Genomic DNA, 12,836 nt, shown 5'->3' with positions numbered 1-12,836 from the left:
TGACTTTATTTTACTAACTATGTTTCTGAACTATACTGCTTTCTTTATTCATAAAATAAACTAGCACCCAAATAAAAACCATTATTTCACATGTTTAAGGCTTTACTGGTCACCTCATCAGTACTACTGACCATGCCACATAAGGTTATACTTTTAAAAAGTTAATGCATAAAAAAGGACTGCACACCTGGATAGCCTCCTGAGACCCAACATCTCACTGTCAAGAGTGTTCCTGGGAAAGTAGAAACAAACATTACATGTGAAGAAAAACAAAATAAGCAACATCGGAGGGTCATGTATAAACCAGATATGGTTGAGAAAAAAAGGATAATTCAATCCAAAGGATAAAAGATATTAAGAATGTTTGAAACATTTCAACATGGAAGACAGCAGGTAGATTTTTGGTAGAGGAGTGAGGGAGAAGAATGCACTCTCACAATGAAGAGAACATACCAACATTAATTTTTCTCAGACTCTTTAATATTAAAAAAATAATAATAATAAGGCAAAGCTAGAGCCATACACAGTACTTAGTCATTAAGTCAAGTGGTATTTGAAAAACTTGGCCCTGACTTCTCTGGACAAGCTTAACTTACTAGGTTGCTGGGTTTGCATGAATTTTGGAGAAGTCTATTTCTTATTATCAAAACCTCTTAACATAACTACCTTCTAAAAGGCTCATTATGTTATTTCCTTTTTCATAGTCCAAAGTATAGGACTTCTCTCAACTTCTTAATGTCCACTTATGCCTGTATTTCAAATCCGGGTATGTTCTTTTACTGTTTTAGCTATGATTTATATTTATTCTTCTCTTATGTCTGTTTTTCACTTTGTTATACAAAACACTTCCTAGGAAATCTGTTCATAAAGGGACTTCGGTCTGAAGTGGGACTCCATTATTTCAAGAATTTAATGCTCGGTTTTCTTTTTATGGTAGGATTTAGAGTACTACCTTTCACTTAATCTACTTGGGTTGTCCCACAAACAATATGCCAGAGATAGGTAATTTTTAAATATCTGGCCTGGGCTAATGCATCCTTGGAACTGTTCTTTTTTTTTTTTTTAATTAAAAAAATAAATAATACTTAACTAGTTTAAGATCTCTCTGTTCATTAAGTGTTGGCACTAATTGTACCATCACTTTTGCCTCCATTACCTTCTTTTGCCTGAGAAGTTTTTATTTTTCTTGGTTGACTGATCTGGAAAACACAGGTGATGCTGTAGTAGAGTTATATAATTACACTCAAGGATGTTCTTGATTTGATGTCTCTGATCTGCTTTCACATTTTTCCTCCGTTGTCCCTGGTATAACAAGGAATTAAGAACTTGGAAGGATGACATTCATAGGCCAGTAATGGAGGAGACTCACATCTCAGGGTACACCAATCAATTTAGTTACCAAGGCATAGAATAGTAAACAAAGTTATTTGTAAAGCTAAAAATGTTTCCCCAAATGCTACTTATAAGAGGGTAAGACAGGACAGCTTCTCTTTTCTAAACCATTGTTTTTAATTCTCTCATCTTAGTGGACAGATTAATGCATGAACAGAATTGTTATCAATAATTACTAATGTCTTCTTCATTCAACTTTGAATCTGTCAAGCCCTGCTATTAGTGATTAGCTTATTCCTTGTCTAAAGTAAGATATCCTCCCTGGATTGACTGTTATTAAAAAGATGGTGACAGAGTTAAGGCTGAGGAAGAATACAGTGTTCCACAAAGACCAAGCTAGAGAAACTCCATGTGATAAACACAGACAAAAGAGATAGTCTTGCATGATTCTTTATAGAATTCCAGCTTCAGAATCTCATAGGAAAGTCCCCTTCCATAAAACCAGTGAGAGAAAAAAAGGGTTAGGGTAGTTGAGAGAAAGGTTAGAAAGAAAAGAAAACCAACTATCTAGCTTAACATTTTATGAACTATAAGAAGTTATCACTTGGTATTTTAGAATCTGACATCCTTAAAATGGCAAATAAAGATCAGATTAACAAGGAAAAACAAATAGGTAAGAGTACTGACTTCACTGTAGTGATAGTACTAAATTTTTGGTAATTCACCATGAAAAATCACAAAAATTAAAGTGGCACTATTAAAACACCATATTAAAACAAAATTACCTGGACAAAAAAAGAACAACATGTTTTGCCAACCTAGGTAAGTAGCTGCCACTTTTAACTGGTCTTTCAAAAACAATATAGTACTTGCACAAAAAAGCACTAATATAGTTTACAAATAAGTTCTAAAAGACATGCTATCAAATATTTGAAACTTATAAAAGAATTCATACTTGGTAAGTTAAAAAACATTTTTTTTTAACAAAACAAAATAAATAGAAATTGCAAAGATGTCTCCAGTTATGAGAAGAGTATATACCTTTTTCTTTTGGCACTACCAGTATCAGAGGTGGCTGAAGAAATCATGCTGTCTCCATCCTCAATATCATCTCTCCTGGCAAGTTCCTTCTTCTTTGCCTAAAACAGAGCAGATCCCAGGAGTCAAGCTCACTTTGCTGAGTACTCCTAGAACATATGAATATTAAAGAGCTAGACATATCAGATTCACCCAGAGAGATACAACCACACATAGGACGATAAAATTAAAGTCATTAAACATTTCCAATGATCCAATTAAATAAAAGTCCACATGACAAAAAAGTTAGTTAAAAATAAATGGATACAGGGAGTTGAGGAATCAACACAGTCCAAACTGAATGAAATACTACAAAAGACACCGACTTGTTAAAAGCATTGAGGCAATTTAAGTTGTAGGGGCATCCTGGTCTGGTGGCCATATTTAATTTAAGTAAAGCCAACTCAAAGATGGTCTTTGGTACCCTTGACTTCTTAAGCAACAGTGTGGCTGAGAAGAAAGTTTAATGTGAGAGGTGAAAGATCTACTTTTCAACACATGCATTTTTAAAGACCCCTGGCAAACACAGCTGAAAGTCACACCACAGCAGACTTAAGGAATACATATAAAGTACTGAAATGGAATATTCAAAATCCACAACACTGATCATAATGACAAGAGGACACAATTTTTATTTCCTATCTTATGCCTTTTTATCTCAAAACCCATAGATGACCTGTGGCCTCAGATACCCTCCAAGGTGTGCTCCTGGAAAGGATCTGATAGACTCAGGGACACTGTACAATCATTAATTACCCTTAAGATGCCCTTTCCCCAAGGACCAATGATACCTCAAAAGAGACAAAGCCTAGCACAAAAAATAAAACCTGAATCATAGATTATCCCCTATTATTGAAGGAAAATTTCCTGAAGACCGTAAAATCACCCTCCACAGACAAATTCTTGCTTCTTCAACTCACAAAGCTAAGCCAGTCTAAACTTTTATTTCTATTTTATGTGGTCCCAATGACTAAAAAATATTTAGCAGTACTTGTGAATGAAATAAATGATGTGATCTTGCTGGGAGAAATCATACATCTTAAAAGAACATTCTTGGTTTATCAATGGGACTTTCGGCCAAGATGGAGGCCTAGATACACATGCTGCATTCCCCTCCACAACTAAGAAGGAATATAACTATCCCCAAATTGAGAAAACCAGAAGTTCCAGAAAATCGAGCTGCATGGAAGTTTAACAAACAAAGATATAAAGTAGAAATAATCATCCAAACAGATGAGCGGGGCAGAGCTGGGGTAGAAGAAATCAGTGTGGTGGTGGCAGAGGCAGCAACGACAGCAGTGGCAGGCTGGTGGAAAGCGCAGTCACATGTTTTAAAAAGTCGGGAGGGACACCTCAGGAACGCTTCCAGCACCAGACCATACCGCGCAGTTCATGGTTCCAGCACCAGGGAAAATAAAGCCTCGTTGCTCCTGACTGTGCAAACCAGTAGGGGTTGGGGCAGAGTAAGAAACTGCCGGTCTCTCAGCAGAGCCTGCTTGCTTAAAGGCCTGCAAGATTCCAGAACATCTGTAGACTCACCCACTCTGGAAACGATGGAAGGGTAATAGCTAGAGAAATGCCAGTCTCATAAGGTAAGACGGAGAAATGACTGGAAAAGAGGCGAGTTGTGAGCAAGCAGAATTGTTCCCTCTCGGACCCCTCCCCCACATACAGCACCACAACGTGGTGAAACAGGTCGCCCTGTATTGACGAATACCTAAGGCCCCACCACTTACAAGGTAACAGGTACAACAGCTTTACCTAAGATTCAGAGGCAAACAAACACAGGAGCCTGTCAAGATGAGAAGACAGAGAAGTATGGCCCAAAAGAGGGAATGGATCAAGGTTGCAGTGGGAGAACTATGTGACAAGGAGATAACTAACCTAATAGACAAGTAGATAGCCAACATAACAGAGAGAGTTCAAAACACTGGTGATAGGATGGTCACAGGCTTGACAGATATGCTTAAGTACAGCAAACTCATAAGGGAAGAAGTGAAGGCTATGCTAAATGAAACAAAGGAAAATCCACACAAAACCAATGGTGAAGGAAAGGAAACTAGGGTTTAAAACAATGATTTGGAACATAAGGAAGAAAAAGAACAGTCAACCAGTACAGAATAAAGAAACAAGAATTCAAAAAACTGGAGAGGCTTAGGAACCTCTGGGACACCTTTAAATGTGCCAACATCCAAATCATAGGAGTACCATAAGGAGAAGAGGAAGAGCAAGAAATTGAAAAATTATGTGAAAAAATAATAAAGGAAAACTTCCCTAATTTGGCCATTGAAATAGACATACAAGTCCAGGAAGCACAGAGTCCCAAACAAGCTAGACCCAGGGAGGACCACACCAAAACACATTATCATTAAAATGCCAAAGGTTAAAGAGAGAATCTTAAAAGCAGTGAGAGAAAAGCATAGAGAGGGTGCCAATAAGACTATCAGCTGATTTCTCAAAAGAAACTTTGCAGGCAATAGGGACTGGCAAGAGGCATTCAAAGTGATGAAAAGCAAGGACCTACAGCCAAGATTACTCTATCCAGCAAAGCTATCATTGAGAATGGAAGGGCAGATAGAGTACTTTCCAGACAAGGTAAAGCTAAAGGAGTTCATCATCACCAAGTTATTATTATATGATAGTTAAAGGGACTCATTTAAGAAAAAGAAGATCAAAACTATGAACATTAAAATGACAACAAACTTATAACAATCACCAACTGAATCTAAAAAACAAAAACAAAATCCAACTAAGCAAACCAGAATAGGAACAGAATCATAGGTATGGGGATCATTTGGAGGGTTATCAGCGGGGAGGAGGAAGGGGAAGAAATGGGGAAATGGTGCAGGGATTAAGCAGCATAATTGGTTGGTACAAAATAGACAGGAGGAAGTTAAGAATAATATAAGTAAAGGTGAAGCCAAAAAACTTATATTCATGACTCACGTACATGAACTAATGGGGGTGGGATTGCTGGAGGGAAGCGGGGTATTGGGCAGGGAGCAAAGGGAAAAGAAATTGGGACAACTTAACAACATAATCAATAAAATATACTTTAAAAAAATCAAAAGAAGAGAGAATATTTTCAAAATGTGTAAAATTATTTGTTATAAATGTAACATCTTAGCAAAAACAAGATATCATACCTGCATGACTTGCTGCAATTTTAGAACTCGCTTGTATATGGCTGAATTGGGAACATTATAGCGTTTGGCATTTTCAAACATTAAATTCAGATCACACTCCAAATGATCCAAAGTTTCATACTCCTGGTTCTTGAGCTTTGTTCTGTGAAAGACAAACATATGGCTAGAATTTTCTAGTATGAAAATTATGAAATCGTTCCTCAAAGTTCAGTGCGAAAATCCTGATAAGCACTAGGTTGTATATTCATTCGTGATAATGATTAGAGGTCTGGAAGTGATATTTTCAAGATATAAAGTGAGAAGACAAAAGTACCGTTACATTTAGGCAATATGACAGTTTAAAAATCCAGAAGAACAAACAAAACACTGTAAGAAGTAGTAAGAGGACCTAGTATGGTGGTCAATTACAAAGCAAATATACTAGCAAAAACCAATGGGAAAAATCTTGTTAGTGACTAACATGCAAACCCTAGGAAAAGACAAAAGTCAGGAAAGTTAAAACTACCTTAATGAAGATCATGGCAATCTACTCATTTTTGTGTGAATTTAAAAATTTTTTTTTTTATTTTTGGTTTTTCAATTACAGTTGTCCCTTTTCCCCCAATTTCTCTCCCCCACCCAACCCACCCCCTCTCCCACAATCATATCCCTCCCCATTGTCCATGTCCATGAGTCATTTATACAGGTTCTTTGACTAAACCCTTCCCTTATTTATCCCCCTTCTCTCCCTCTCCCCTCCCCCCTATTGACTGCTATTCTGCTCTTTGTTCTATTTAGTTCCTTTGTTTGTGTTGTTCTTTAGTTTCCTGTATTAGGTGATATCATATGGTATTTTTCTTTCTTTGCCTGGCTTATTTCACTAAGCATAATTCTCTCTAGTTCCATCCATGTTGTTGCAAATGGCAGGAGTTCCTTCTTTCTTTCTGCTACATAGTATTCCATTGTGTAAATGTACCACAGTTTTTTGATCCACTCATCTATCCATTTTTGAAAATCAGAGACCATTCCAGTTCATGAGACTTAAAGAAAAGAGAAAGTACTGGCAACGCCACAAAAGGGCATTCAGAATAAACTATTTACACCCCAGGGGTGTTATATCATATATGGATAATGAAGAGTGGTCTTAAGATGGTAAATAAGAGAAAAAAAATCTTCCAGTACAAATATGTTATTAATTAAAATTGAAGTTTTAAATTATTTTACTTAAAAGTCTTAAAAATTCTGACATTTCTCTCAGACACTATGGTATTGCTCATACGAATTCTCATAAAGTCCCTATACACTTTGTACCAAGTGAAGAGTCATGGTTTGCCCTAATTCTATATAAGTTTAGACAGGATAGACTTTAAAATCCTTGATTAAAGCACTTGCACACTATTAATCAAAGTCACAATGACAGTATTAAGAACCACAATATGTGTAAACAACTTCACAGATTGTAGAAATTCCAAACTTTTCCTTTAGAATGACATCATTCATTCTGCATGTAAAGTTTTACTTAAAATTTACCAAAATCATATGCAGATTCCATACAGTGCTTGAAGAGATATGAAAGTTAGAGAACATCTCTGGGTAGAAACAAAAAACAAGTTAAGTACCAACTCAGCTCTCCATACCAACTTACGTAGCTTGCACCCAGAGTTTAAATTATAGCCTCAGACTTATTTCTGTCAACTCCAAGGGTAATATGCTGGATATTCTCATACCCACAAAGAACAGACAGGACAGTGGGTTAAGGGAAGAGCAGAATGGGAAATAAAAGATGGAGCCACACTGTCCAGCTTATGCTCACTCTTCCAATTTTGTTGCTTTTTTTTTCTCTTATACTGATTATGCTGTTACAGTTGCCACAATTTCTTTTCCCTTTACTCGCCTACACTCGGCAATCCCCCCGTTCCAGAAGTACCCCCCCTTTAGTCTATGTCCATAGGTCATATATACAAGTTCTCCTCAACATCCCCGTCTATTCTGCACCCTCCTGTGCTTAATTCCTGCACCATTTCCCTCCTTACCCCCTGTCCCTCTCCTAGCTGACACCCCTCCACATGTTCCCCCATACCTATGATTCTGTTCACACTCTGGTTGTCTGGTTAGTTTGCCTTTGTTTCCATTCCCTAGCTTCTGTTGTTGATAATTGTGATACTGTTGTCATTTTAATGTTCATAGTTTTGATCTTTTTCTTAAATAAGTCCCTCTAACATTTCATATATTAAAGGCTTGGTGATAATCAACTTCTTCAGCTTTCCATTGTCTGGGAAGCAATTTCTCTGCCCTTCCATTCTGAATGATAACTTTCCTGGATAGAGTAATCTTGGTTGTAGGTCCTTACTTTTCATCACTTTGAATATTTCATGCCAGTCCCTTCTTGCCTGCAAAGTTTCTTTTGAGAAATCAGCCGACAGTCTTATAGATACCCCTTTGTAGGTAACTTGCTGCTTTTCCCTTACTGCTTTTAAGATTCTCTCTTTTTCCTTAACCTTTGTCATTTTCATTATGATGTGTCTTGGTGTGGTCCTCCCTGGGTCTAGTTTGTTTAGGACTCTCTGTGCTTTCTGGACGTGCATGTCCATTTCCTTTCCCAAATTAGGGAAGTTTTCCTTCATTATTTTTTCGCATAATTTTTCAATTTCTTGCTCTCCCTATTCACCTTCTGGCACCCGTATGATTTGGATGTTGGCATGTTTAAAGCTATCCCAGAGGTGTCTAAGCCTCTCCTCATTTTTTTCAATTGTCGTCTCCTCATTCTGTACTGGTTGACTGTTTATTTCTTCTTTATGTTCCAATTTGTTGATTTGAACCCTGGTTTCCTTTCTTTCACCACAAGATTTGTGTGGATTTTCCTTCATTTCACTTAGGATAGCCTTCATTTTTTCACTGTCCTGTTTAACCTCTTCTGTCAAGTTTGTGATCATCTTGATCACCAGTGCCTTAAACACTGCATCTGTTAGGTTTGCCATCTCTTCATTTGTTAGGTTTGCTATCTCCTCGTTGCTTAGTTCTATCACTAGAACCTTGATTTGCCCCCCGTTTGGGCCGTACTTCCCTGGCTCAGCTTGACAACTTTCTGTGTTTGCCTTTGTGATTTCAGTAGGTCTGTCATACCTGTTATGTTACAGGGGGTAGAGCCTTCAGTATTCTTTAGTGCTTGCTACCTGTTTCACATTTTAACACTGTATGTGGGGGAGGGGTCTGAGAGGGAACAGTGCCAGTTGTATCCACTTTTCCAAGCAGTTCTCCCCCTCCCATACTAAGCAAGCTGCCTCCTTTTCGAGACTGGTAGCTTCTTCCTCCACCGCAACCTGCAATGGCTTGATTTGCAATCAGCGCTGGAACTGCAAGCTACACGGTCTGGTCTGGGGCTGGGATCCGTCTGGTTTGGGGCTGGGAATGCCTCTCAGGTTTAAACTGTATGACTGTGTTTTTAGCCATGGCTACAGTTGCTGTACTGTTAGCTGCACCTGTCAGTGTGCGCTTGCCAGCCGTACCACCTTTAGCCATGGAGCCAGCCATGCTGCCACCAAGCACCGCCCTTGCAGCTGCTGCTCCGTTCCTCTTTCTCTCTATCCTGGCTCCACCCCTCCTACCTTTCTGGCTGATTGTTTCTTATTTCTTTGCTGAACTTCCCTGTAGTTTTGATTTTCTGTTTTTTGTTTTAGTTTTGAAGTGGTTGTAAGTTCCTTCTTAGCTGTGAGGCGACGCAGTTTGTGTATTTACGCCTCCTTCTTGACCACAACTCCAAAAATGCAGACCCATTTTTGTTGCTTTTGATGACATTCAACTATCTTCTTTCTGCCAACAAATCTTCCTGGGACTGTGTTATACAACACAGCAGCCACTAGCCACATGTGGCTATTTAGATCAAAATTAAATAAAAACTTAAATTCTAGTTCCTTAGTTCTACTACCCACATTACAAGTGCTCAACAGTCGCATGTAACTAGTGGCTACCATATTGAACAGCACAGCTCTAAATTTCCTACCGGCCATTGTAGAGCACAACGGAAGGTAGCCTGGCTCCTATAAGGCACCACTAGCCTAATATATGTCCTTGGAAAAAAGGTAGATTAGACTTTCTAAAAGTTGACCCTTCAGAACCCTAATGTGTTACCAGTTAAGCCTTAGCCACTTCTCTATTCCTCATACTTCCACACCTTGTGTCAGACAGACAACTGTCAGAGTAAAGTTCAAAATGGGGGAGAGGTGCAGAACTATTGACTTGACAAAGTAAGCTCTATATTAGGGAATTCTTACTTGAAAGAAAGTTGTAGGCAGGTGAGTGAGCAGGCCGAGGATTTGTCTTCTTCTGAATCAAATTAGACTATTTGAATTTTTAAAAAAGACTGCAGGGAAAAAGATACTAATGACAAAAACTGTCCAATTAAGAGAACTTTTCAACATCTACAAGACTGTCACCATTTTCTTCTAAGGCAAAGAGTATAAAAGACAAATTTCTAGGCTATTTTCTTATTAATTATAGCCTCAATTTCCATATTATTTTAATAGGGCCAAATTACCTGATTTCCTAATATCCTGCTTGTACAAAACCTCAAAAGTTTGGGATAAATAAAAACACCATAAATCATACTGATCAAATGATAAAAACAGAAGTTACGAAAACAAAACTATAAAACATACATTGTTTAAAACAACCTTATTCCCTAGAATCCAGCAAATACACGAGTTTTAATTCCTGGTGTTTGGAAGGTAGCTATCTGCCATGAAAGCACCATGTAAATACCAGCTTAATCTAACCATGCCAAGTTAAAATATTGTTACCTTCTTCATGCCTCCATATGGGTATACTGCAAAACCTAACCCACATGTGGGAGTTCCATACATCATATTTTATATTACTTATTTCTTACTATTTTTAATGATACTCTGGTGGTTTAAATATTGTCTGGCTGAATTACCAATAATCACTTTAACAATGTCTAAACAGAAAAGGAAAACCAAGATGAACCACCTTTCAGTTATTGTTTCAGCAAATGAATTCTCTAAGAGCAGTCTAAACTTATTCTGGGAAGAGGGGAGTTCAACTATAGATACAAACTTTAAAGATAGATAAACTGTTGTAATTAAAATATCAATAAAAGGTATAGAAAAGTTTTTGGACTTTGTTCAGTTATAAGAAAATGAACAGTTAAACTATGAGCTGTATGGCTTTTTATAATCCACAATCTGACACAAAAATGTCTAGCTATAACACCTTTCATCAATTTGCCTCTTGACTCTATTGCAGTACAAAGAATATCATTTGTATTTAGTCAGATTTGTATCTTACACTCTGACTGGTGTGACTCAGATGATTGGGTGTTGACCTGCAAAGCCAAAGGGCACAAGTTCGATTCATGTCAGGGCACATGCCTGGGTTGCAGGTTCAGTACCCGGTTTCTCTCCCTCCTTTCCCCCATTTCCAAAACAAACAAATACAATATTTTTTTAAAAGACTAAATGTCATATTAAAAAAAATTGTATCCCACAACAGGAGTGATATTTAAGCATACTCTAGAAATGTGACACACATTTTTACCTTTGATATCCTTTTCCATTTTAGGCAAGAAGATATATGCGCAGGCTTAACCACAAGAAAATGGATTTATAGCAAGTAATATAGAAGACATCTTACCTGATCTGTTGCAGTGATATGGGCATTTTAATTTGCTGATAATAATCAGGGTATTTTTTCTTTGAAGGCAAATGGAAAAAAGGTTCAGCTATTAGTTGCCCTTGGTTATTCCGGCAGCTCCTAACTGTGTCATAAAGCTGATATAAAGGATTTGAAACATCCATAAATGAAGTAATGCTCTCTGCTTCTGACTCTCCTTCTTCATAACGTGCAGCTAAAAAGACAAAAAAGGTATTTATAAGAAAAAGAACAATATTGTGAAATGCTCTTTTAACAAACTTTCATGGTTCTCAGAACTAAAATATGAAAGCTAAAACTATAAAATTCTTAAAAGGAAACGTAGGTGCAAATCTTCGTGGCCTTGGATTAGGCAAGTGATTGGCATCTACTTTGTTTTTCTTTTCTTTTTTTAATTCTTTGACTTTAGAGTGAAAGGAAGGAGGGAGGTGGGAGGAGGGGAGAGAGAGAGGGGGCGGGAGAGAGAGAGAGAGAGAGAGAGAGAGAGAGAGAGAGAATCCTTTTGTTGTTCCACTTATTTATGCATTCACTGGTTGATTTTTGTATGTGCCCTAACTGGAGACTGAACCTGAAACCTTGGCTTATTGGGACAATGCTCTAACCAACTGAGCTACCCAACCAGGGCCTACTTTGTTTTTCTTAATAGCTGAAGTGATTAAATAATAATCCTTTTGTGACAACAGTATTATTTATTAGAAAAAAGGCAATGAATACTTTTTAGGAATTTTATAAATGGTGTGGCTTTCCTTCAACTTCTGTTACTATAAGGTTAATGAAGTAACCAAATGTTAGAAGGAAACCTAAACATAACATGTGTGTCATTTTTATTAATCAACAAAAAACAAAGCTAATGGAAAGATATTTTTCAATTTTTTATAATACCAGGCCTAACTTAAATTAAAAATATTTAATTTATAGATAGGCATAAAAATTAAATTTGTATTCTGTTAAGTAGTCTACAGTAATTATGAAATTTTTATAGAAGATAAAGTATGAAATAGATTACAGCTGGAAAAAATCTGTCACACTTGATCATAAACTGAAAAGATGTGCCAGAATAACTTCATTAAACAAATTTTATCTACATATGAAAATATATCTACAGTAAAATTAAAAAATTCTATCATAGTGAAGAGAAAGACAATGAAATCAAATACACCTCTATAGCTGTTTTTTTTGTGGCTATGTAAGAAATTGTGTACTTTTACATGGATGTTTAGTGCTCAATGCCCTTTGTTGGAATTGTTTAAATGACAATTTACCATGCTGCCCTGATTATAATCTACATCTATTTTAAATAATAAACTGTAGCCGAGAAGAAATTATAGCCTACTGAAACTGTAAGTCAATAACCTGAAAAGTGAAGATGATGTGAATGTCTTCTGGGATTCCCTGATGTTGTCACTAGTCTCATTATCACAGGTTTGAAACAAGGATCTAAGGCTATCAAACCAATAATTTTGAAAGAAGTATTTATTTACTCAGATACAAACTTTACCACAAAATAAAGCAATAAGCTTTTGATAAGTATGCCAACCAAAGAGTAAAATCAAATGCAACAAAATAGCATGTACTCTAAAAACTGACAAATTGCCAGCCAGACCAAAATCATTGCAATTTCATTAATCAGAAGGG

At 36.9% G+C, this 12,836-nt stretch overlaps 1 protein-coding gene across 7 annotated transcripts in view; it reads right to left on the bottom strand.

Moving 5' to 3' along the window:
* The window catches only part of PBRM1 (polybromo 1), a 146,131-nt gene that overhangs the window by 83,775 nt on the left and 49,520 nt on the right, over nucleotides 1–12,836 (bottom strand). For 5 of the 7 annotated variants that reach the window (XM_090284057.1, XM_090284051.1, XM_090284054.1 and 2 more), the window contains 4 exons: nucleotides 11,184–11,397; nucleotides 5,556–5,697; nucleotides 2,374–2,471; nucleotides 188–232 (listed from right to left, as the gene is read on the bottom strand). In XM_090284057.1, the coding sequence (XP_090140183.1) occupies nucleotides 188–232; nucleotides 2,374–2,471; nucleotides 5,556–5,697; nucleotides 11,184–11,397 (499 nt within the window). The remainder of the gene's footprint in view (nucleotides 1–187; nucleotides 233–2,373; nucleotides 2,472–5,555; nucleotides 5,698–11,183; nucleotides 11,398–12,836) is intronic. The other 2 variants (XM_090284053.1, XM_090284056.1) reach the window with 1 other exon arrangement.

The sequence above is a fragment of the Furipterus horrens genome, unplaced genomic scaffold, assembly GCF_987537825.1.
Source record: "Furipterus horrens unplaced genomic scaffold, mFurHor1.1.pri manual_scaffold_7, whole genome shotgun sequence".
Lineage (NCBI taxonomy): Eukaryota > Metazoa > Chordata > Mammalia > Chiroptera > Furipteridae > Furipterus > Furipterus horrens.
This window is presented reverse-complemented; position numbering and strand designations above follow the sequence as displayed.